This window comes from Triturus cristatus, chromosome 5_2 (genome assembly GCF_964204655.1).
Source record: "Triturus cristatus chromosome 5_2, aTriCri1.1, whole genome shotgun sequence".
In the NCBI taxonomy this organism is placed as follows: domain Eukaryota; kingdom Metazoa; phylum Chordata; class Amphibia; order Caudata; family Salamandridae; genus Triturus; species Triturus cristatus.
Window position 1 is genome coordinate 271,544,529 of NC_140588.1, and position 27,089 is coordinate 271,571,617.

Here is a 27,089-nt window from a genome sequence, read left to right on the forward strand (position 1 = left end):
TATATGTATAGACATATATATATCACTGAAAAAACCATAGGTTTCACACATGTTATAGTTAGCTGGACATTTTACTGATAAAAAACCAATGAAATTCCCCCGTTATAGTTAGTGCAGGCAACTATAACTCACGCGACCGCAATCCTCTGCTGATGCTAATACTGTATTTAGACACTTATTTGCCCATGTCTTCTTCCATTAAATTTTAGCTATACATATATTACAAATATTTTTTTTTCATAAAGACACATATGTCATCAGCAGAGGATTGCGGTCGCGTGAGTTATAGTTGCCTGCACTAACTATAACGGGGGAATTTCATTGGTTTTTTATCAGTAAAATGTCCAGCTAACTATAACATGTGTGAAACCTATGGTTTTTTCAGTGAATTTGCAAGGTTTTTTAAATGCTAATTCCTAACTATAACGTGTGTGAAACCTATGGTTTTTTCAGTGAATTTGTACGTTTTTTTAAATGCTAAGTTACTTTACGCCATTCGTGGCGTGCGCGCCCAGTTAACGCAGTTCGTTCCGTGCGCGCACCGCGTGCCCACGTTACGCTAGATGGGCCATGTACGCACGATGCGCTTCGCGCACCGTGCGCACATGGAGGACATATTATGCGCTTCGTTTTGCATGGTAATCTTTTAAATGTTTAGTTCAATAATAGGCCACGCACAAATGGTGCCCTGCGGGCACTATTTACACACGGGGTGTGGATAGTGTGGATAATTTTTTTTTTTATTTAATTTTTACCGTACGCGTACGGTAAGCGTAATCGGCAATTTTTCAAAAAAAATTAAAATTGAATTTTTGGCCTTGGGGGTTCTTTGGGGACACCTTCATCAATGCAAGGTGGTTAAGAACTGAATATACAGCCCCTTTAGATGTTTTTTGCCTTTGTTTTTGCTGCCCCACTCAGAGTGCGAGGGAGAAAATGGCGGCCGCCGCTTCCTGGTTTCGACCGATTCGAATGTTTACTTAGATCTAACAGCCAATCAGAATCGCGCTCGCGCACGGCACCGTACGCGTACGGTAAGCTTACCGTAAGCGCACGGTAAGCGCACCGTAAGCTGCCACAGATATATATATTGATTTAAATGCTATTTTCTCAGGATCTACTGAACAGATTTACACCAAACCTACAAAAGGCACTTCCTTGACCTGAGGACTACCTCTCTGCCAAATTTCAAGTAACTCTGTTCAGCCGTTCGGGCTGTAGCTGTGTCTAAAGGTCCTATGGAAAAATGCATGGGAAAAACGCGTTTTGGGACCCCCCTTTTTTCTCAGCCCCCGCTTGCCGAATCCCCCCGAGACTTTCAGGGTAGGAGCGGAGCGTAGCGCCCCACCTATTTTGAAAATTTCGCGAGGATTCGTCGACCGGCGTTAAAGTTATCCCAAATAGAATGTTGCGGATTTCCTATGGAAACAGGGTCCTAACTATAACTATCTACTGGCGACCGCCAGTAGATAATATTTATAATATATATATAATATATATATATATAATATATATACATTACCTAGTGGCGGTCGCCAGTAGGTAGTTATAGTTAGGACCTAGTTACCATCGGAAAATGCCAACATTCTATTCCCCATAACTTTGGCACCGATTGGCGAATCTTTGCGAAATCTTCAAAACTAATTCTTTGTTGAGATCAGCTCCTCTGTTGGAAGTTTGGGGGTGATTCATCAAGGGGGAGCGAGAAAACGTGTTTTCTCCATGTTAATTTCCAAGGGAAACTTTACACAAGGCTACAGGTTGAACGGGTGAACGGAATTACCCCAAATTTGGCAGGGAGAAGGGTCTTGGCTTATGTTTATTTGGTGTAAATTCATGCAGTAGTTTTTGAGAAATATCGAAATTTACAGATATCGATATTTGGGAATTCTGCCATCTGATTGGCTGAGACGTTACGAGCACGATCTTGTTGCTGATTGGCTGCGAGCGGTGCAAGCGGTTGCAACTAGGAAGTGTTGGCCGCCATTTTGTGATTCCGTTAAAGTGAGTAAGGTGAAAAATGGGGGGAAAATGTTGGAAATAGGTGGGTAGGAGCACTGTAACCTCTGTGGGGTGTTTAGGGTGTTCTATAGAGGGGGTGCGAAGCGAAGTATTTACCCCTACCGGTGTGTAAGTGGTGAGCTACAGAAATTAAGTGAGGTATTGGGTAGAGTCTGATGTGGGTAAGGTGAGCTGGTACGGGACTCGGGGATTAAAACGTAAGCCCAAATTGTGTGTCTTATGCTGTGAAGTCATGTGCCACTGCACTACAGTTGTGGAAGTAGTGTCCGGATGTGTTTATAACTACTAGGACGAACTACTGACCCGTATTGGTATGAAAGACCTGGGGTGTGGAATATATGTGAGGGCGGGGAATAAAGCGTGAGCCCAAACTGTGTGTCATATGCTGTGAAGTTATGTGCTCTGGCCGCTGTGCCACATCTGTACAAGTAGTGTCAGCATGTAGTTATAGGTACTTGGATGAACTTTTGTTTAGAACATTGTAGCTTGTGTATGGTGCTTAGGTGGTGTTGTATAGGGAGTGCAAAGGTAAATCAATATGGTATTTGTAGAACGCAAACTACTCACCCCCATGGGTGAGTAGAGCTGGGGATCAAAGCGAGAGAGCTGTGCTGCAAAGTGAGATGGCCTGGCCGCTGCGCCACAGCTGTGTGGAGAATACATTTTGGCGAGGGTGCGGGAGTTGGCGTTATCTGACCCTAGAATAGCGGGCCTAGGTTGTAAGTTATAGGGTGGCTCTAAAAAGAGCCCTTGTGTTCATTAGTTGAAGCTACATATAAGTGTGGATGCACAGCTTCAAGTTATTCAGGAAAACTCGATTTCCCTTATCTGTGAAGTGCATTCCATCACTTCTGTATATATCCGCCATATCAAAACGTATGTTGTTGTATTTGGACCCCATTTTGTGGTCTCTGAGGTATGCAGAGACAGCTTTGTTGACTTTTCTCCGAGATTTTTCAATCTGAGGACAAAATTGTTTGGACCATTTTCACTTCTGTCTTTGGCATATATTGGAATATACAAAGACAGTTTGAGGCAAAAGTAACATCAATTGTCAAAAGGTGTCCTTCATAAGCATTTCCAAATCTACCCCAGTCAGTGTGCCTAGGTCGTTTACACCACAGTGCACAATCATGAGGTCAGGGTGTTGGAGATGCAAAATGATTTTAACCAAAGGCACAATTGGTGCCACTTCAATCCTCTCTGTCCAAACCATTTAATGTCCACATTTTGTAAACCTAGGTCTAAGTCAATACGTCTCTGTTCTGCATACCTTTTGCACCAGAAAACATAGCTATGTCCTACGATCCACACTAGCATTTTGAAGGTATGGCTGGAAGGCATGGAAAGATGTCTGTAGCTCATGCAGTTCCTTTGTAGAATAAGAGATATGTTTAAAGATGGGGAACTAGTTTCTTTTCGCATACAAAATGGTACCTGATTGGGAGATGAAAAGCATTGTTTTTTAAAAGTAGGGTGCACATTCGTTTTGTGGAAAAGAATGTTTGTGATTGGTTAAGAAAAAGCAGTTTGCACGTACATATTATAGTACATATTATAGGATAAAATTTGCTCAACTCAACCACACCTGCTACTTGCATTTGGAAGGCACTGTTCGAACTTAAAACAATCGTGAACTTTTAACCTGCACGTGCCGTTAAATGTTCGAGAAAATGTTGCAAAAAAATATTGTTAGGTTTAAAAAAATTTATGAACTTTTAACTTCCACGTGTTGTAGAATGTTCTAGAAAGTGTGTTCATAGAATAGGTTACATTTCTGACTTGTTGTCTTGTTTACTTGTAATAAATCTACTTATTTGATTCACTGCTGTCTGCCTCTTCACTACATAAATTTGGCGACGAGTGGGAGAAGGCAAAAAGAAGGCACCACTCAGCAATATTTCAAAATTGCTTGCGTTGTGCTGAAGACCCGTTTTGTTCGTGTAGCTGTTTCTACTCATGCCAGGGTCGTCAGCTCATTGAACTATGTCATCCGACTTCTGGTAGGATTTATATTTTTAGATTTTGCGCTTCCTCTGCTTCTTCACTACATTCTGGTCGCTGTACTACACGTGTGTAAGTAGTGTTAGTATGCGTTTATACTAACAAATGCATCATGGTAGTAGGGAGGGCGACCTCTCAGGCGCAGCTCATACAATGTCCCGGGGTGTGCATTCGCTGGACATATGTGTTTGCTATTAGAGGGTGGTGCATGGCTTACACCCTTTGATAGCAAATACTTGTTCGACTACTTGAAGCGAGAGGATGAAACCATCATATCGCTGTAAGAGAGGGGATGCGGATGGTAAAAATGAAGAGAAAATAACAAAAAAAAAAGCGGGGTCTCACCCGTTTTTTTAAATGAGGCCCCTGGTGGGTGGGTAATGTTCCGTGGCCAATCCAATTATTATATTGCGGGGTCTCTGTAGGACTGGGGATCTTAATGTCACATGTAAATTAGGCGCGGAAGGGCACAGAGACGTTTTGCAGCCTAGGGGAGCGCCACCTTCCCGGGTATTGTTTACTAATTGTTCGGGGGGTTCGAGGCCAACTGAAGTCCGGGGATCGCCACACTCCGGGTCTTTATTTAAATATGCAGGGTGGGCCTCGGCAGTCCCTGAAGCCTCGGTGGTCCTAGGCAATGCCTTATTTGTTCTGTAATCACACTGGCAGTACTTATGGTGTTATAAAGTGATACACTCATAGAACTCTTGCAGTTGTACAATTACCCAAGCTTCATTTGTCTAATAGTCAGTTAGATTATGTTTGGTAGGTGCACTCTAATATTAAATAATGTTGTCCTTAAAATCTCCTATAAACAGATGATTTTCACAATAAACAATAGACAAGTGTCGTCAGAAAAAGAAGACGTATACACTCAGTTATTTATTTGAAAAAATAAGTAACCTTTATTAAAACAGAAATAAATAGAAATGTAACTTTAATAGAACAGTATAGTAAAAGAAAACGTGCGTTGGACTCCAGTGGAAGCAGCATAGGAAACCTGCAAGACAAAAATGAAACATAAGTATGTGTGCTATGTGGAAGAGGTAAAGAAAGGTAGTCCGAATGAAAGGACCATAGTGAGAATGGAAGGGAGGGGGAGTGGATGGAAGGGAGAAGGGGAGGGAGAGTCAAAAGAAGAGAGGGAGGCGGAGACAGAGCATCGGCGTATTGCACCCAGCCCTTAGTGTTTACCCTCCGTCTGGCACATTGTAAATTGGGGGAGTAGTCCCCTTCAATCCTGAGGGTCCCTGGGGTGAACTAGCCCACCAGGTACTTACAGTATGCACCAGGGAGCTGCGTTGCAGAGAGGTGTTGAGAGGCCATGCCCCTTTTTACACCTCTCTGCAACGCAGCTCTGTGGCGCTTACTGGAGGTAGCTGGTGGGCTTGCTGGCCCCCTGGGACCCTCAGGACTCAAAGGGATTTAATCCCCCAATTTACAACGCTCCAGGGGGCAGGGAGGGAGTGTGGCCTGATGTGACAAGTGTGCAAACTCGCCCTGTTGTGTGTTTTAAGTTGGGGGGTTAAGTCCCCTTGAATCCTGAGGATCCCTGGGGGCCAACTAGCCCACCAGGTACGTCCAGTAAGTGCCACAGAGCTGCATTGCAGAGTGGTGTAAAAACGAGGGCGGGGCCTTGGACCACCTCTCTGCAACGTAGCTCCCTGACGCTTACTGGAGGTACCTGGTGGGCTAGTTGGCCCCCAGGGACCCTCAGGATTCAAGGGGACTTAATCCCCCAACTTAAAATGTGCCAAGGGGCGCGTTTGCACACTTGTCACGTCAGGACACGCCCTCGCCCTTCACCACTGTGCAAACGCGCGCCCTGGAGCGTTGTAAATTGGGGGATTAAATCCCCTTGAGTCCTGAGGGTCCCTGGGGGCCAACTAGCCCACCAGCTGCCTCCAGTAAACCTCAAGAGCTGCGTTGCAGAGCGGTGTAAAAAGGGGCATGGCCTCTCAACACCTCTCTGAAACGCAGCCCCCTGGTGCATACTGGAAGTACCTGGTGGGCTAGTTCGCCCCCAGGGACCCTCAGGATTGAAGGGGACTTAATCCCCCAATTTACAATGTGCCAGGTGGTGTGTTTGCACACTTGCTATGTCAGGCCCCGCCCCCTCCATTCACCACTGTGCAAATGCGCCCCCTGGCGTGTTTTAAGTTGGGAGATTAATTCCCCTTGAGTCCTGATGGTCCCTGGGGGCCAACTAGCCCACCAGGTACCTCCAGTAAGCGCCACAGAGCTGCGTTGCAGAGAGGTGTAAAAAGGGGCGTGGCCTCTGAACACCTCTCTGCAACGCAGCTCCCTGGCGCATATTGGAGGTACCTGGTGGGCTAGTTCACCCTCAGGGAACCTTAGGATTCAAGGGGACTTAATCCCCCAACTTAAAACGCACCACAGGGAGCGTTTGCACACTTGCCATATCAGGCCACACCCCCTCCCTGCACCACTGTGCAAACGCACCTCCTGGTGCGTTGTAAATTGGGAAATTAAGTCCCCTTGAGTCCTGAGGGTCCCTGGGGGCCAACAAGCCCACCAGCTACCTCCAGTAAGCACAACAGAACTGCGTTGCAAAGTGGTGTAAAAAGGGGGCGTGGCCATCTACCACCGGTCTGCAACACAGCTCCCTGGCGCTTATTGGAGGTACCTGGTGGGCTAGTTTGCCCCCAGGGACCCTCAGGATTGAAGGGGACTTAATCCCCCAATTTACAATATAAAGGGGGTGGGTTTGCACACTTGCTATGTCAGGCCCCGCCCCCTCCCTTCACCATTGTGCAAATGCGCCCCCTGGTGCATTTTAAGTTGGGGGATTTATTCCCCTTGAGTCCTGATGGTCCCAGGGGCTAACTAGCCCACCAGGTACCTCCAGTAAGCACCACAGAGCTGCGCTGCAGAGAGGTGTAAAAAGGGGCGTGGCCTCTGAACACCTTTCTGCAACGCAGCTCCCTGGCCTATACTGGAGGTACCTGGTGGGATAGTTGGCCCCCAGGGACCCTCAGGATTCAAGGGGACTTAATCCCCCAAGTTAAAACGCGCCACAGAGTGCGTTTGCACACTTGTCACATCAGGCCACGCCCCCTCCCTGCACCACCTTGCAAACGCACTCCCTGGTGCGTTGTAAATTGGGGGATTAAGTCCCCTTGAGTCCTGAGTGTCCCTGGGGGCCAACTAGCCCACCATCTACCTCCAGTAAGCGCCACAGGGCTGCATTGCAGAGAGGTGTAAAAAGGGGCATGGCCTCTCAACACCTCTCTGCAGCAGCTCCCTGGCGCATACTGGAGGTACCTGGTGGGCTAGTATGCCCCTAGGAACCCTCAGGATTGAAGGGGACTTAATCCCCCAACTTACAATGTGCCAGGGTGTGGGTTTGCACACTTGCTATGTCAAGCCCCGCCCCCTCCCTTCACCACTATGCAAACGCGCCCCCTGGTGCACTTTAAGTTGGAGGATTAATTCACCTTTAGTCCTGATGGTGCCTGGGGGCCAACTAGCCCTCCAGGTACCTCCAGTAAGCGCCACAGAGCTGCGTTGCAGAGAGGTGTAAAAAGGGGCATGGCCTCTGACCACCTCTCTGCAACGCAGCTCCCTGGCACATACTGGAGGTACCGGGTGGGCTAGTTGGCCCCAGGGACCCACAGGATTCAAGGGAACTTAATCCCCCAACTTAAAATGCGCCACAGGACCCGTTTGCACACTTGTCACATCAGGCCACGCCTACGTCCTGCACCACTGTGCAAACGCACCCCCGGTGCGTTGTAAATTGGGGATAAGTCCCCTTGACTCCTGAGGGTCCCTGGGGGCCAACTAGCCCACCAGGTACCTTCAGTAAGCACCACAGAGCTGCGTTGCAGAGTGGTGTAAAAAGGGTGTGTGGCCTTGGACCACCTCTCTGCAACGCTGCTCCCTGGCGCTTACTGGAGGTACCTGGTGGTCTAGTTGGACCCCAGGGACCCTCAGGATTCAAGGGGACTTAATCCCCCAACTTAAAATGCACCACAGGGTGCGTTTGCACACTTGTCACATCAGGCCACGCCCCCTTCCAGCACCACTGTGCAAATGCGCCCCCTGGAGAGTTGTAAATTGGGGGATTACATCCCCTTAAGTCCTGAGGGACCCTGGGAGCCAACTAGCCCACCAGCTACCGCCAGTAAGCGCCACAGAGCTGTGTTGCAGATAGGTGTAAAAAGGGGCGTGGCCTCTGAACACCTCTCTGCAACGCAGCCCCCTGGCGCATACTGGAGGTACCTGGTGGGCTAGTTCACCCCCAGGGACCCTCAGGATTCAAGGGGACTTATTCCCCCAACTTAAAATGCACCACAGGGAGCCTTTTCACACTTGTCACATCAGGCCACACCCCCTCCCTGCACCACTGTGCAAACGCACCCCCTGGTGCATTGTAAATTGGGGGATTAAGTCCCCTTGAGTCCTGAGGGTCCCTGGGGGCCAACTAGCCCACCAGCTACCTCCAGTAAGCACCACAGAGCTGCATTGCAGAGTGGTGTGAGATGGGGGCGTGGCCTTGGACCACCTCTCTGCTACGCAGCTTCCTCGCGCTTATTGGAGGTGCCTGGTGGGCTAGTTGCCCCCCAGGGACCCTCAGGATTCAAGGGGACTTAATCCCCCAACTTAAAATGCACCACAGGGAGCCTTTTCACACTTGTCACATCAGGCCACACCCCCTCCCTGCACCACTGTGCAAACACACCCCCTGGTGCATTGTAAATTGGGGGATTAAGTCCCCTTGAGTCCTGAGGGTCCCTGGGGACCAACTAGCCCACCAGCAACCTTCAGTAAGCACCACAGAGCTGCATTACAGAGTGGTGTGAGACGGGGCGTGGCCTTGGACCACCTCTCTGCTATGCAGCTTCCTCGCGCTTATTGGAGATGCCTGGTGGGCTAGTTACCCCCCAGGGACCCTCAGGATTCAAGGGGACTTAATCCCTCAATTTAAAACGCGCCACTGGGTACGTTTGCACACTTGTCACATCAGGCCACACCACCTCCCTGCACCACTGTGCAAACAAGCCCCCTGGAGTGTTGTAAATTGGGGGATTACATCCCCTTGAGTCAAGAGGGTCCCTGGGGGCCAACTAGCCCACCAGCTACCTCCAGTAAGCGCCACAGAGCTGCGTTGCAGAGAGGTGTAAAAAAGGGCATGGCCTCTCAACACCTCTCTGCAACGCAGCTACCTGGCGCATACTGGAGGTACCTGGTGGGCTAGTTCGCCCCAAGGACCCTCAAGATTGAAGGGGACTTAATCCCCCATTTTACAATGTGCCAGGGGGTGCGTTTGCACACTTGCTATGTCAGGCCCGCCCCCTCCCTGCACCACTGTGCAAACGCGCCGATAGAAAAAATATATATATTCCTTCTGGGACCCCCTGAGCAGGCCTAGGGGGTCAGGGTGTTTCTACCCTGCCCCCTTCCCTGGTTTTATACCTTGGTTTCTCTGTTTTCTGGTGACTTGCTTCTACCGAGCCACAAAATGGCTGCCAACACTTCCTGGTTTGGAGTGTTGACAGCCAATAACAGTGAAGCTCAAGCACGGGACTTAGGCTCCGCCCAGATATCGAAACTTTTATTTTTCTAATTTCTCAGCAACTACTGAACGGATTAACACCATTTTTAAAAAAAGGTCACTTTCTGATCCGAGCACTGCCTTTTTGCAAAATTTGGGGTAATTCCGTTCAGTAGTTTCGGCTGTAGCCTTGCACAAGGTTCCTATTATTTTTTAAATTTCTCAAAAACTACTGAACGGATTTACACAATTTTTTTAAAAAAAAAGGTTGCTTTCTGAACCAAGCCCTACCTTTCTGCCAAATTTCGGGTATCTCCATTCAGCAGATCGGGCTGTAGCTCGTCGCAAAATTTCCTATGGAAATTAACATGGGGAAACGCGTTTTGGGACCCCCCTTTATATATATATATACTACACAACCTTAAACCCTAAAACGCCCTTACCCTATTATATATATGTGGGTAAGGATGTTTTAGGGTTTAGGGGTGGGTAAGGGTATTGAAGGGTCAGGGAGATTTTGGGGTTTAAGGATGAGTAAGGGTATTGGGTGGTAAAGGTGTCAGTAGGGTTTAGGGTTGGCATGGGTATTGGGTGGTAAAGGTGTTTTTTTAGGTTTTAGGGGTGTGTAGGGTTATTGGCTGGTAAGGGTATATTTACGGTTTAGGGGTGGGTAAGGGTATTGAGTGGTAAGGTTGATTTTACTGTTTAGTGGTGGGTAAGGGTGTTTGGTGGTATGGGTAGTTTTTAGGGTTTAGGGGTGGGTAAGGGTTTTGAGTGGTAAGGGTATTTTTAGAGTTTAGGGGTGGGCAAGGGTATTGGGTGGTTAAGGTGCTTTTAGGATTTAGAGGTGGGTAGGATTATTGGGTGTAAAGGGTATCCGTAAGGTGTAGCGGTGGGTGAGGGTATTGGGTGGTAAGGGTGTTTTGGGGATTTAGGGGTGGATACAGTTATGGGATGGTAAGGGTGTATTTAGAATTTAGGGGTAGGTATGGGTATTGGGTGATAAAGTTATTTGTAAGGTTTGGGTGGGTAAGGGTATTGGGTAGTAAGGGTATTTTTAAGGTTTAGTGGTGGGTAAGTTTACCATTTGTTTGTAAATGCATTGGTGGTAAAGGCATATGCATGGTAAAGACTTGTGTGGTAAAGGCAATGCATGGTAAACACATTGCGTGGTAATGGATGCTTGGTAAAGGCATGCGTGGTAAAGGCATTCGTTAACATGTCATACATCCCTTCCACAGCTAAACCACCCTTTCTTCTTCCCCGACTTTCCATGAGGTTCCTGACTTTCTATTTGCTTCTCTAAGATGGACTCTACAATCGTGGCTGGCAAGGAGGATTTGTATAATTTCTGTTTAATCACAATTACAAACTGGCTCCTAAAGAGGAATGATTCAACGTATTGGGGATCATAACTAGATGCTAGACGAATTTCTGAATGATACCAACAGTGAAGAAGAATTGGTAGAGATTAATAAATTCTATCTTTCTGTTTCCCAACTAGATGCAGATGTTGAAGACAATTCCATGAAGAGCAAGTTATCCTTAAGTAAAAGTGACACTGCACCCATCAGTCATGAATCTGACTTTGCATATGGCTGCAAGGAAGTCTTCAGCAACAATACCCTATCACTGGAGTGTGGCATTAAGCAGCCATCAGCCATTGACAAGCCACTCACAGAGACCAAGATTGTTGACCACGAAAAGGAGCATGATGTAACAAAGCAGGATGTAATAAAAGATGGGCTCACCAAAGAGTTTAAGTGTACAGATGTTATCCAGATGCCTCTGGATGATCAGATCCTTCAGTGTGATGCAAGTCTACTAACTATCATGCAGGAGCCCTTGCTTGACTGCATCGTGAGAGAATCGCCCAACAAGGAAGTCTCCTCGTTCCTAACGAAATCAGATTCCTTTTTAGTTTCTCCGTTATTGCAGGAGCAGAGTTCTTTTATTGATATTGCGAATCCCTTTCACAACAAAAATGAGTCCAATAATGTTCTTGAATGCAAGGTAAGGTCCTAGTCAAATAAAATAGGACCCCAAAGAAAGATGAGTTTGATGTTACAAAGAGTGCATCTGTTGCCAAAAATACTAAAAGACAATGAAAAACTTGATCCTTTAGAGTCACTACTAGTCACCTTCCTTCAGGAGGAGATTTATTGTTGGGCAATATCACTGTTGTATTTCTGTGCTGAACTTCTGTACAGGAATTGATCTATTGACCTGAAAGAATGCTTGCACTTAGATGGAAAAGAAATGCATGGTTTGGGGAGAACAGGACTGCAGGGAAGTGTAGCAGGCCTATCTGAAAGTCTGTAATGTGGGAGCCTTGTATATGGTGCTATGATTGTAGGTATCCTTTATTATAATTATGAGCTCTGTATGGAACCTACCAGTGTTTTGTTGTAGTGGTCAGATGACTTGTCATTGTCAAAGTTAGATCTGTTTTCTTGATTTACAACTTACGTAACCATAAATGAGTTTCCACCCTATAGTTATTGAAATACTTTATGTTCATGTGTCGAAAGACTCATACATTCCATACTTAGGGGCAGATTTACAAGCCCCTTGCGCCTCATTTACGCCCCCGTTGTATCACTTTTCTGACGCAGCGGCGGCGCAAATCCTGAGCCATGGTGCGGGGTATTTACAACGTGACGCATCTGGGAGATGCGTCACGTTGTAAAGCCTTGCGCAACATGTAGGCGGTCCTGCACAGGGGGGGGCGTTCCGACGCAGGAACGCCTCCTAAAAGTGGCTGAGTGAAATCTACAAGATTTCACTCAGTCACTTTTATGCCCATGCTGCGTCAAATCCCTGCGCCTGCCTGAAGCAGGCGTAAGGATTGACGCAGCATTAACAAGATAGGGCCCCCAGAGCATTGCTGGAGCTGCGTCGCGCTTGCGACGCAACTCCAGCAATGCGCCACTTTTACGACACAGATGCGTCACGCATCTGTGCCGTTTTAGCCCCATGGTGCGCCGCATTGTAAATGCGGCGCATCCATGGTGGCGGAGCTGTGGCGCACAATAACTGGCGCATCCATGCTGATATGCAGGGATGCGCCAGTTATTGTAAATATGCCCCTTAATGTTTGCAATACTTTCTTTATTACAAGTCATTGCTTCATTAGCCAGTTTCATACAAAAGACAACAATCTCAATAAAATTATTAATGACATTGATAGAAATACTCCGCTATTCCACCACCCTTCAGTTATAATAAACGGGAATTCAAATCTCCTCGACTGACGGGACAGAAGCATATGCCTTAGAACGAGAAAGAGAGTGAGCAGAAGTGTTGCCCTTCAGTTAAACAGGTCTGGTTTCCTTTGTTCCTGCTTACTCTCCCATTGGTGAGCAGACACACATTTCCTATTTTACCTAGAGAGTTTCCTCTTAGCTCAACCATGCACAACTCACTTGTACCAATGGAAGAAACACTTTGGATCAGGAGTGAGGAAGTGTGCCATAGATTTGCTTACACAGCTTCATCAGGGAAATTATGTTGAAAAGCCATCATGTTAAGGGCATCTTCATCAGGTGAGGTCTTCTTCCTTTACAGAATTGTCAGGGCACCTAATTAGGGCCGTCCATTTGCCAGTCTTATGAATCCTTAATCCTCTCAAAGGCTGCCTGTGCCAGAGCATTTTTGCAGGGTACTCAGGATCTACATGCACATGTGAGATGCGTGGTTACAGCGGGTTACATGACTACACTCTGTCATGGTCGTCCCCTTAAGGGCTTGTTTGAGTGATACTTCTCATGACAAGACATATTTATATGGCACCTAGGTAAGGTTTCTGAGTAATAAACAGTTATAAACATATGTGTTTTGTTTTTTAATAGGTTTGCACGGAACAGACTTCTAAAATCGCTGAAGCTTCAGACCAGATTCAGATCATGAGTTCTAAATACTCTTTGGATGAGTATATCACTCTAATTAAGTCCTTGATGTGTTCGACACAAAATGTAAAAACAAGCAACAAGAACAATATGCTTAATCATAACATGAGCAAGGAATCTAGTGAGGAACCCTTTGCTGCCAAAAGAGTAAGCTATAGTTTGTCTATTAATAAAAGTATCCTTTCTAACATAGGTGCTGTGCCTAGGGGCTATCAAGCAGACAAGATGGTTATGGTTAGTTGGTTGGCACAGGGGGGGATTCGTAATGTATTATACCAGGTGATGGTTAAGGTATGAATGATAGGATGTGTTCAGACTTGATAGTAAACTACAGTGAATGCAACTACTTATATCAACTGAATGGTTGTACTATTCATGGGTATCTACATTTTGTCTAAGTAAATGTACATTGAGGACACTTCTTTACATTTTATACCGATATTACAGAGATCAGGGGTGATAATAATAATAATAATAATAATAATACTACAGCCATTTATAGAGCGTGAACAGCTACGTCCAAAAGAAGTGTCCCGGTGCTAGAATGATGTTGGTATTTTGTTAAATAGTAATGTGGTTATTTTTCATAGTCCAGAAACATTCATGGGCAGAGAATCCTCAGTGTGTTTTTCTCGCATGCCTGTGGTCCTGTCCTATCACTATACCTCAAATAAAATGTAGGATAATACTTCAATCTTTCAGGAAAATAGGGAGTCTAAATTCAAAATGTAAAATAATTTCCCAACTGAAAATAACATAAGAATACATCTGAACAGGGTGTGGAGTGACTCATGCTTTTTGGATTTCTTACTTTATAATTTTAATACCTCTGACCAAATATAATGTTTATTTGTAACAGACACTACATGCCTTCCTTGTTATTTGCTCAAAACATATTTAATACTTATTTAAATGTTGCATAGAAACTTAGGGCCAGACTTAAATTTTGGGGACAGGTATTCCGACACAACTGATATCCCTTCTGCCTTATTGCAAGTGCGTTATTTCCTAATGCAGCTGTAATAAGGCAGACCAGGATGTTGATCTCATTGTTCGGAGTAAACCGTCTGCCAGTTCCTGAATCAGACCTTTAATGTTTATTAATAAAAACTGATTCTCTACACCTAGAGATTCTGTGTATGGTTTGGGAGGAGGTTGAAGTAACAAAAAAAAACATTGTTAAATACTGGACATTTATATTGTAATGTGCCTCTGTTCAGTTGTGAAAATAGGCAGAACATTGGAGTAGATAGTGCGTCTATGTCACCTCTAGTCATCACTCCCATATGGTTCTGCAGACATAAATGGTGTACAGATTGGACGTAGCATTCGATTATGGCTTTAGAGAAAGTCCCCTTTAGGTTGTCTGTGGCAATCGCCACAAGAGCATCCTTGTTTGCCTCTCTTGTTCTCTGATGGAAGGTCTGCCCAGATCTTTGAGAGTGCCATCAGCTTATTTTGGATCAAGACTTTGAAGACTACCTTGTTGTTTCAAAGGAGGTTGAGGTTCTGAGTCTCAGAAAAGTGGAATCTGAGCTCAGCAAAGACTGCATTTTGCTTGATAAAAAGCTTTCAAACAAATTAGGGTTACCAATAAACATTGTCATTATGAATAATGTGGCCGGTCAAACAATAGCTCAGTCCTAAATAGTGGCGAAAGGTGAGATACAAAGGGGAAGATTTACAAGCCCCTATTGCCACAGGAACATCACTTTTAAAGATGTTCTTGTGGTGATAGGGACTTTGCCTTATTTACAAGGCGATGTTAAACCACTTATCGTGGCTTAATGCTGCCTTGTAAATATAGCACTCTTTCACGCTGTACTTAGTGTGAAAGGCGTGGGCAAGGGAGCACGCGGCGTGGCGGTGCAAGATGGCCGCCACCTGAAGAGCTCCGCTTGGAAGAGCTACGCTCATGAACGAAGGGACCTTTTGTCGGCAGCATTTACACAAGGAAACAACGGATTCTATCATCGTAAATGACCGGGCATATTCGGGCAAATTTTTAGACCAAAATGCAGTCTTTTGGACATTCTGCTTGCTGAACTTGTTTCCTCTGACAAGCGGCCGCCATTTTGTTTATTCCCCTACGCAGCATTTTTATTTTATCTCTCGCTGCAATTTTGTTCTTTGCTGTGCCCTCATAACCGCTACTTCTTTCCATTGCTGAGGAGGCTTGTTTCCTTTATTCATGTCATGCTGGAATAGTGATTTTTCCAACATACCTCCGTATTTGCTTTTCAAATTACCTCAGTACTGCATATACAAGCAATGGCTATAAATACCAATTACGCAAGGAGGAAAGAGGTGTGAGTACATTCTCTACACAGCATTCTCTGTTTGCGCAGGTCATATGGTCTAACAGTTGGTTTCACTGATATTTTATGGTACTTTTAATACGCTCCTTCAGTGCTCTACATTTCAACGCCTTCTATCGCTGCATTGTGCGGAATATTTGATATTCTCTGGTCAAGCAGGGTGCTGTTTTACTTCAAACTTTCTCTTGGCTCCTCCTCTTCATTAACACCAAAATTGTTTCCTTTTCCGCCTTTAATTCTGCTCCTTGCTGCAACTTTACTGTGATATTATCTTCAATATGGATCCCTCACATTCAACCAAATCTCATGGGACTTCTTCCGGAGGTCGTAAAGAGCCACCTGCATCTTCTGGTAAACGCATCAAGAAGGATCCCCCTTCCCTGACGAAATCACCGCTTCCTCTCACGCTGGAGGATATCATGGAGGAATTGCACCTCATTCGTCCTTTTATTACTGACACGGTCGCTACTCTTCAGAGGTTGGACGATAAATGGTCTAGCCTTGATATGAGGCTTACTGATGTAGAACAAAAGGTTAGTGATGCTCAGGATGTTATCGCTAAAGTCGATAGCCTTACTAAAGAAGTCAACCAGCTTAAAAAGATCACAGAAGATTTGGAAAACCGCAATAGGCGCAACAACCTTCGCATATATGGTATACAGGAAGGTTATGAAGGGTCTGACATGATTCAATTTTTGAAAAACTCAAGTCCTTCAAATTGTTGGTCTCCCAAAACCCACGGATTTCAATATACAAAGAGCTCATCGTATGGGACCAAAGAATACATCTTCTACATCTAAACCTAGAGGCATAATTGCTTACTTTCTCCTATATTCAGACCTTATGATTATTCTCAATGCAGCCGAACAACATAAGCAGATGCTTTGGTCGGGCCACAGAGTCTTTTTCACCCAAGATGTTTCTAAACCAACTGCTAGTCGACGGAAAGAATTCCTAAACCTTCAACCTGCGTTGAAATCAATGAATGCTGTCTCCGGCTTAATCCATCCCTGCTTTTTCAAAGTAACCTATAAAGAAAGAACTTTTAGCTTTGAAGATCCTGCTGACCTTCGAAAGTTTATTCATACTCACAGGGGAGAACTTATGGAACTGAGCAAACCCTAATTGTTCCGTTAATGACTCATTGCTTTCTTCTGTTAGTTTTATTTCAATATTTAACTCGTAAATTATAATGGTTTCTTTGTTTATCCTCTCCCATGTTTCACAGGTCTCCCCTTTGCAGCTTTGTTGTAAAATGTTTTCATCCGTGTTGTCCTGACGTCTGTAATGTGCGATCCAATCCGCTGCTGTTTCCCTTAAATGTTTGGTAAGTTCCCTTCATTTTGTCTCATTTGGTCACCTTCCGTTTTCAGACTTCTCTTTTTAGTTTATTTTTTATCATTGTACAGTGACCTGTTCTTTTATCGGTGTCTCTTGTGCATGTGGTTGTCTTGTTCCCTGCCGCTCCCCTCCCACATGAATGTCTTTTGTGATTTGTTCTTTATGGCTAAAGCCATCTGGCTTTCTGTCATCCTCTTTTCGATGTCTTCTTCTGGGGTACCATGTTCCCCTCCTTCTTCCTCTTTCTTCTCTTTTCCTTTTTCTTCCCTTTCTCCCTCTTGCCTTCTCTTCTTTTCACTGCTCCCTTCTTCCCTGTCCCTTTTTCCTCCCTCTCTATGGCAACATTTATATAATTTATTCCATTCTCTATCTTCCTTTTCTTCATCTCAACGTATGATTCTCTACTGTTCCCTTAACCTGCTCTGGCTTATTTTTCTGTGGTGGTCATATGGTTCAATCTCTTCTCTTTTTGCTTTTCCTTACTATTTATATCTTTCTATCCTCTTTTTATCCTTATTTTTTCTCTATCTAGTATCCTTTGACTTCTCTTTACTCTTCTGCCTACTCTTATTTAACTTCCAGGGATGAGTGGTCTTCTCATAATCTCTTGGAATGTTAAAGGTATTCGCAATCCTGTTAAAAAACAACGCATTTTATCTCATTTAGCAAGATTGAAATGTCAAGTTGCATTGTTACAAGAAACGCACCTTAGTTTACAAGATCTGTCTTCACTGCGTAAACAATTGGTAGGAGAAGCCTTCTGCTCTCCGGCAGTGAACAACAAAAATGGTGTTATCATTTTGTTTCATAAGTCATTATCCGTTCAGTTACATAACGAGTTTCATGATACCAATGGTAGATGGTTATTTTTAGATATTACTGTTAATAACACACAACTTTCCTTTTGTAATGTGTATGGCCCTAATGGCATTGATTTAACCTTTTGGAAAGACTTTTCCATGCTTCTTTCTTCACATGCGACTGATGATTTAATTGTGGGCGGGGACTGCAACCAACTCATGGATCCCTTTTTAGACCAAAAATCACGAACCAGATATGTTCCCAACAAGATGCAAAAAGCCTTTTGTGGAGCCATTTCCTCCAGAGGCCTCATAGACTCCTGGAGAATCTCTCACCCTGACACACTTGAGTTCTCTTTCTTTTCTCCAGTACATGTATCACACTCTCGTATTGATTATATTTTTCTCACCCAACACGCTTTTCAATTCATGTCTAACTCAGAAATAGGCTCTAGTCTTATTTCAGATCACGCCCCTGTCATTTTGGATATGGACTACCCTTCACCTACTCCCATCACTCGGCGCTGGCGCTTTAATAACTTTCTCCTCTTAGAACCCCAGTTTAATGAACATTTTCTGCTTTTCATGGAAGAATTCTTTCATAATAATCTTCATTCCACTTCTCAATTTCACTTTATTTGGGATGCCTTCAAGGCCGCTGCTAGAGGATCCATTATTGACTTTGTATCTTTCGCAGTCGTCCCACATCCTTAAACAAATTAAAGAACTTGATCATATTTATTTCACCACACATTCCTCTGACACACTCTCTTCTCTTATCAAAGCGAAAATCCAATATAACAAGCACTCTTGGGATTCTGCATGTAATAACCTTCTCAAATTTAATTCTAAAATGCATGGAGGGCGAAACAAAGCAGGCAAATCCCTTGCAAACGACCTCAAAATTAAAAAACCAAAATCCAAGATCATAGCTATTAATGATATCCATGGAGATCTTCAGCCCAATGATGACAAAATCCTTGATTGGTTTGTCCAACATTACTCTGCTCTTTACACTCCGGAATCCACTCCTTCTTCCGCACAAATTGACTCCTTTTTTCAATCTATTCCCAAATCCCCTGATAATCTTACAGATCTTTCCTCCCTAGATATTCCTATCTCGGAAAAAGAAATACTCAATGCAATTACTCTTCTACCCAAGGACAAAACACCTGATCCTGACTGCTTCACTGTTCGTTTTTATCTCCACTTTAACAACATTCAAATACCACATTTACTTTCATTGATTAGTCATTATCTCGCCAAAGGAGAATCCAAGGGTTCTTTTACACAGGCAATGTTATGTCTAATCCCCAAAAAAGATAAGGACCCCTCCCTGTGAAAAAATTATTGGCCCATTTCCTTAATCAATACTGATTCTAAAATGTATGCCAAATTTTCAGCCATTCAAATTAACAAAGTCATTCCCGACCTTACTAATATTTATCAATCTGGGTTCGTCAAAGTTAGATCCATTGCAGATAATTCGAGAACTCTCCTCAACATCATCCACCTTGCCTCCATGATGGACTCCCCAGTCGCGGCTATCACATTAGATGCGGAAAAAGCATTTCACAGGGTCAACTGGGACTTTATGTTTGGAGCACTGAGGTGGCATGGCTTTAGCCCCACCATTATTCAATATATTCAATTGTTGTATACTGCCCCCCTCTACTTCTATTTGGGTCAATGGTTCTCAATCCAATTATTTTTGTCTCCATAGAGGCACCAGACAAGGTTGTCCAATGTCCCCTCTTCTTTTCATTCTTGCTTTAGAACCCTTCTTCGAGAAAATTTGGCGTTCACCATCCTATACCGGTTTCACTTTTCAGAACATTGATATTAAATTCACTGCTTACGCAGATGACAGTCTACTTTATATTTCTAACTCGACCACCTCTTTACCTTCACTTTTCTCTTTACTACAAGAATACTCCTCAGTTTCTGGATACAAATTGAATATAGATAAGTCTGAAGTCCTACCTCTTAACAAATTTTGCCTTTTCCATATGTTCCATGGCTCTGGCTTTGAATGGAATCCTAGTAATATGAAGTGTTTAGGAATTCTTTATGCTAAAACTACCAGAGAAACTATTAAACTAAATCATAAAGACATACTTAAAAAGCTTTCTTCACTCATAGACGGTTGGTCCCCCCTTTTCCTATCTTGATGGGGAAGGTTAGCAACTATCAAAATGATGCTTCTTCCTATCGTCAATTTTTATCTCTAGATGCTTCCTATTTCTCTCCCACTCTATTTCTTTAAAACCATAAACCGCATCCTCATGAAATTCTTATGGAATAATCGTAAAGCTAGAATTTCTCTCTCTCGTCTCCAACAACCCGAAGACTTAGGTGGAGTCAACTTTCCCAACCTTACTCGATTTCACTCAGCTTTCACTTTAAAACAAATTTGGCCTCTTTTAACAGATTCGTCTGCTCCTCCCTTAACAGCCTGAAGTTCAATAGAACTTGCGCAACTCTCACCTTTTTTATAACTTACAGCCACTCGCTTAGCTCAACCTCCAAAGCGATTTCTCACTCCCATATTCAAAAATTCTAAAGCACTTGCTCTTTCACTGTTTCGTTCCTTTCTTTCACAGGCTGATATTCACCTCCTAACTCCGATTTGGTACAATAAATTCTTAAAGATTAAGAACAGAGCGCTTTTCTGGAAGGAATGGATTGACAAAGGCATCATCACTTACGATAATTTACTTAAAGACAATTCCCTGAGGGATTTCTCAGACATTCGTGACTCTTTTCTTCTTTCCAATAAATATTCCTCCCAGGATCCTTTGCGTAAAAATACCCTAACCTCTCTTAACTCTCAAATTAGTTCCCTGACTACTGCTGTCTCCACCCTCTCCCCCCACCAGACTTTTCTATTCCTCTCAAAGCTGCTGCCATTTATAATCTACTTTCCCATCCCTCTGCTGATAGGTCCAAATCTAAACTTGAACTCTCATGGGAAAGGGACTTAGCCCAGGAATTTTCCCTTCAGGTTTGGGACTCTATATGGTCTAAAATACATACCGCTTCCCGCTCTGCCAGCACCACACAGACTTTATACTCTTTTACAACAGATTTTTTTTACTCCTTCTGATTTACATAAATTCAAGTTACTAGACTCTACAAAATGCTCTTCCTGCTCATGTGTTGATAGCGACTTTCTTCATATGTTTTTTCATTGCCCGTTGGTTAAATCCCTTTGGTCTCACATCTGGTCAAAATTAAATGATATTTTAGCTACAGATCACCCCTTTGAGATTGTTCAAATTTTTCTGGGGGTTTCCTCACTTATTTGGAATGTTCAATGTAATGTATGTAAATTTATAGATCTATATATAGCCATTTTGTTTCAGATAATCACAAGTAATTGGAAAGATACCTCAAAGATTTTGTTTAGTGCCTGGTGGAACCTGTTATGTCACCATCATAGGCTTGATCATGCCTTTGCTACCACTGTACCTTTATTGATCAAAAAACATTTGTTATGGTTGCCTTTAACTAATTTCCTTTCCAGACAGGGTTCTTGATTTTTACCCTTTACCCTTTTCCTGTTTCCCTTGTATGTATTACTCAGCATTTCACTTTTACTTGATAATGACAATTTATGATGTTAAAATGTATTTTAAGTTGCCTTCCTTTCCACCCCCCCTCTCTTTCTCTTTCTCCCCCACCTCCCCACAAAACAAAATACTCTTTAAAAAGCTTGCTTTTCTTGTACAGTTCCTATATCCCTTTTGTGACTACATTGTATACTGTTACATTTTATTATTCGTTTACCTTATTTCATTGCCATCTGTTTTTGTAATGATGTGTTACTTGGCTTATCTTATTCAATAAAGCTTTCTAAACTAAAAAAAAAAAAGGCGTGGGCAATGGGTGTTGCGGTGGACGATCTGCCTCTACACCCATTGATTTTGACTCTGCCCCATATTTACAAGGGTCGTGTAAATATGGGGCAGCGCTAAAATTAAGACCAAGGAAAACCTGGCCTTAACATGGCAAAATGAGGAGAAATGTTTAATTTCTCCTCAATTTTGCTGTTTCTACGTGGACACCTTCCTGCACATAAACAATCATTCCTCAGTGCAACCACCCTTGCATTATAGTTGCATTAATTTGACACAATATTATGTCTACACAATATTTCTATTTTGGGTATTCTGACAGTGAACCCATGCACTTGGTAGTTGGTAACCTTTCTATGCTTGCAACAACACAACTGATTGCAAAACATTTGTGCATGTTATTAGAGATGGGCGAGCCAACACATTAACAGGGAGAGCTGAGCCAGGTATGAGCCAAGGGTTTGACTTGGCTCTTAGAGCCCATGTACAAGCTGAGCCCTGAAAATGTTTGCTATGGATATCAGCAACAAACATCACGTAAAATATGGTAAAGTCTCTTCAAAATTCAAAAAAGTCTATTTCTTCAAAATGTGGAAGCTTTGACGTTAATACATCACGTACTGCACTGTGAAGTACTTATTAAAACATGAACCATTGATTAACTAAGAGGCAAGACAGTTGTCAAGTAAACCCTGTATGTAGCCCAGATTACTATAGAAAACAAAAGGAGATGATGGACGGAGTGCTGAAACTTTTCAGACACTCACCCCCAGTCACAGATCTGAGTTGAAGTGACCTAAAGAACGATGATGGATTCAACCCAGATGTATGAATGGGGTTGAGTGTTTGAGAAGTTTCAGCGCTCCGTCCATCATCTCCTTGTGTTTGCTTTGTTCGCCCTAAGTTGGCAGGGTATGCCCAGATGTGGGTCTCTTGCTCACTTTGCCACTGGATTCATGCTAGCGTGGCTGATGAGGGGTGTTACCTCGAAACCGGTCCCAGGATGCTTGTTTCTGGTCCAGGGAAGACCTGCCTTGGCAGTTCGAGCTGGACTGTTCCCATAAGGCCAGGGTCAAGACTGATTTGCATATTGTTGGGTCTGAACTGGGGTGGCGAAGTGAGCTGAAGAACAATGATGGATTCAACCCAGATCTGTGACTGGGGGTGAGTGTCTGAAAAGTTTCAGCGCTCCGTCCATCATCTCCTTGTGTTTGCTTTGTTTGTCCTAAGTTGGCAGGGTATGCCCAGACGTGGGTCCCTTGCTCACTTTGCCACTGGATTCAATCTAGCCTGGCTGATGAGGTGTGTTACCCCAAAACCGGTCCCAGGATGCTTGCTCCGGTCCAGAGAAGACCTGGCTTGGCAGTTCGAGCTGGACTGTTCCCATAAGGCACAGGGTCAAGACTGACTTGCATATGCAAAATAGAGCTATTACAGCACAACCATAAACAGTGTATAAAAGGTCCAACTGAATAACCAATAGTAAACACATGCGTTATTCAGAAAAAGAAACAGATATGTATATATATCCAAAGATCATCTGTGAAAATCTTCTGTTCAGAAAGTATGAGATGAAAGGTCCATGTTGTTTTTGATGAAAAATATTCTTTTATTCGATAGCTGAATCAAAATCCAAAACGAAAACAGGCTGTTTTCGTTTTGGATTTTGACTCAGCTATCGAATAAAAGAATATTTTTCATTCTTTTGACTTTGGTTTGACTTTGTCTTTGGTATGTTTGTCCATCGACCTGCATTTGTGTAACATACAATTCAGTGCCATCCCTGGCACTCGGAACATGGTCGCATGGTCTGGGATAAGTGGGAATCAAAATCAGTTTCTCATGGTTCACATTTAACGCTTCGAAATGTGGCCTTCGTGAATTGGTTTTAGCAACGATCAGTATGTCAGAGGCTGGCAATGTTGGGGTCTGCAAAAGTTTCCTTGCAGGACTGAAGCAGAGCTCTAATGTCCAACATGGATAGCTGTGCGATCTCTTGGATTGATGGGTCTCATTTAGTACTGGTATGGATGACCATAGTTGAGGGTGATAACCTGGATTTGGGGGTGGGTGAATACAAGTGATGTGTGAGCATCTTTATATCCTGCTGTGCTAGAAAGGTCACATTTAGGTTCATCATGACAAATTTTTGCATCTCACTAAGCTCGCTGATTTTCTGCTGTAGCCAATTGAAATGGGGTGCCATTGTGAAGTACCGTCAAGTTTGAGGGTAGGGATATTCCCAGGGGTTGCTTCATCAAGTTTTTCTATCTGGCATTCTATCTGACATACTGCTCTGGGTGTGAGAGCAGCAAACCTTCTGGTGCCTAAGTTGGGTATTCTCTGTGGTGAGAGTGTCAGTTTGACAGGTGAGTGAGTGGCTGTCTTTGTTTGGGAGGGGTGTTATATAGAACTCTGCCCCTTGAGTCTTATGTGAAGGGTAGAGTCTAGTAGACTTGCACCAAGCTGTGGCTTGGTGGGGGCAGTGAGCGGCTATGTGGGAGACCCATTCAGTTAGGTGTAAGGTAGGTTCAGGTGTTACGTTTACATGAGTCCAAATGGGGTTTGTGGGGTTCTACGTGTGTTAGTCCATGGACCGTATCCATAGAATGATGATTCAGTGTGGAGGGATAGCTGGGGAATTTTGGCTGATTTGATACCTGGGATGGGAGGAAGGATATGACTCATACCAACAAGGTTCTGGTGTTGATGGTTGGGGTTGGTAAAATATGGTTTGGTTGGGTCATGGTAGGCAGAGTGTGGCGTGGGTGCTGGGTGGTAAGGTTGAAGTGGAATTGGGTGAAATCAGGCGCAGTGTAGCGAGTGATCAGGTGTTCTTTTTAGATTCAGGTCAGATGCTTAGATTAATATTTTGCTGTTCCTCAGGATTGATATGACTGCCTCAGCATTAAAAAAGGGGGAGATGGATAGTTTGAAACCATGGTGTATTTTAGATGTGTTAGGGACCTCAAGGAGTGTGTTAATCGACTCTCTCCACCGGGAAGTACAGCATGAGAAAAAGAAGATGTCAGATTTCAGAGCTCCTTTTTTCATACAGAAATAGGTGTCAGACAATAGAGTTACAGGGAGGTCTTTTAGTAGGCCGTCCTTGGAATTATTTGCGGCAATCTTAGAGAGAATTTATTTTGAAGGAGTTTGGGCCTTTTTCTGGGGTAGAGTGGACCTGCCCAGTCATGCCGAATCATGGTTATAGTCTGAGTTGCGTGTCATGAGAGGAGGCTTCAATTCGATCTGTCTTAGGACATGTGAGTGATTAGGGAGTTGCTCCTGATAAGACTTCACACTCTCCTGCTCATTATTGTTCAGGCTATTGTAGTGTACTTAAATATTCATAACCAAATGATTATCTGCTCCTGTATCTGGGTATACATATTTAATTGTGAGTCCAGGGAGATTTATTGTTTGCATGTTGCAAACCTCATACTTTCCTTTTTGATGGGTGCTCCCTATCCCAGGATTGATTGATTGAGCAGTTAGTAAAAGTTTTGATTGTCAAACTCAATTGAATAATGAATGCATCAGATTCTTGAAGACTGCAAATATAGATGTCTCCTTATGTGCCATGCACACAGGCTGTAACTATGCTACTAACACAATACAAGTTGTAGGGACCAAGGGACAGTTGAATCGATGATATGCTGAACCAAATTAATTTGCCATGAAAACTTGGCTTTATTAAGTGTGTAAAACATTACAGAAATGTTTGGAAGAATGATGCATCAATAATAATATCTTTACTTATGTGTCATAAATCGGCTTGCACGCCAAGAATACCACAAGGCTTGTGTGCCAAACTGTGGGTGGTAGCCACTTCCAAGAAAAATCTGCGTAACCATTATATGAACTGATGCCTTTAGAGCTAGATAATTTTTACTACAGCTGTAGACTCCTAAATTTATTCTGCATAAATCCCTGGAAACCAACCCTTTCTTTAAAATTGTCTTTGTGCTCTATGCAAAACAGTAATACTGTTCAATCCCTTTGTTCTGCAATTGTTCTAAGCTAGTGATGGGTCAGAATAAATGTACATCACTTTTGTCCTGCAGTTCCAAACTCAATATGACTTTTACTGCATCTTCTGTTTTACCCAGAACTGTTCTTTATCCTGATTCCCCTTGAAGGGCCACAAGGTGTTAATCAGATTGCCTCCATTATTGTTCACTTTGACCTCCTTATTGGAACTAGTTCAACTTCAGCTGTACATTTGTCCAATTAAACATCCATACGGATGGTTAAGCGGGCTACAGGGAAAAAAGGAAAAAATGGTAAGCATGGCTAAGAAACCTAAATTAACAATGATGACATTTGTTGCAAAAACAAAATCAAACACTAAGACATCCATAAACAACCACAGATCAATAGGTCCTAATATTTCTAGATCCTTGGAGTACATAGCCAAAGCAATAAACAAAATACCCCTTAGTAAAAATACCCTGAAATCTCAAGTTCAAACTGAGAATTTTATATTTCATCTATTGTAATTGGAGGATCATTTACCCAAGACAGGCGTGACTGAAGTTTGTATGGGGCCCCCTTTTAAACAGTTTTTGTCTAATACCTTAAACATTACAGTGGTTTTCCACAGCAAGATGAAACATACCATACCACATTCAGAAATTTTTCATACTGTGCCACAGGTGTCTAAAGCAACTGATATTATGTGGGTTTCAGACCTGAAAAACAAGCATGTTTCCTGAACAAGATCTTCATGTGTGAATTTTCCTTCAACTGATGTCTTTAAGTTTGACTCTGGGCAACACATTAGAATATCTATGGCTTATCGCCTTATCGCCTTGTGCCTTTACTCCTTTGTCCATTTACAATTATTCAGTGCAAAGCTAGGATGAATAGTCTGGGTGAAGAGGGCTCTAAATCAAAAGGGTCAGTAGTTAGGAACTGTGCTTCTCCATCCACAAAGTTTCTCCAGATTCTTTATTGTTAGGGACCCTCAAATGCCAGATACTAACGACCAGATTAACCAAGTGAAATGATGAGTATTGAAGATACTAGAGACTCTTCTGAATCTGTGAATATTATGTGATGTTTATCTCTGAAACTGCCTGAGTGTACTTGGTTCTTAGGTTTTCTTCACCTGCCCGTTCGTATAATGGAATATGGCTGACTTAGGTAAACTCCTAGCTTGTTAAAAGTTTCCACCACTCTTAAATATGGATGTCATTAGTAGCTCAGCTATGCAAACTTTGTAAACATCCATTTGTAAGTAATCAATTTAATAATGATTTATGCTTTTAGTTATCATTTGGGAGCTAGTCAGCTATATGTCAGCATGCAATATTTTA

The 27,089-nt window shown here is 43.4% G+C and overlaps 1 protein-coding gene across 1 annotated transcript in view; it reads left to right on the forward strand.

Annotated features, from left to right (window-relative positions):
• The window catches only part of LOC146822866 (uncharacterized), a 159,184-nt gene that overhangs the window by 95,365 nt on the left and 36,730 nt on the right, over nucleotides 1–27,089 (forward strand). The window contains exons 4-5 of the mRNA XM_085606320.1: nucleotides 11,049–11,557; nucleotides 13,396–13,599. Coding sequence (XP_085462446.1) covers nucleotides 11,049–11,557; nucleotides 13,396–13,599 — 713 coding nt within the window. The remainder of the gene's footprint in view (nucleotides 1–11,048; nucleotides 11,558–13,395; nucleotides 13,600–27,089) is intronic.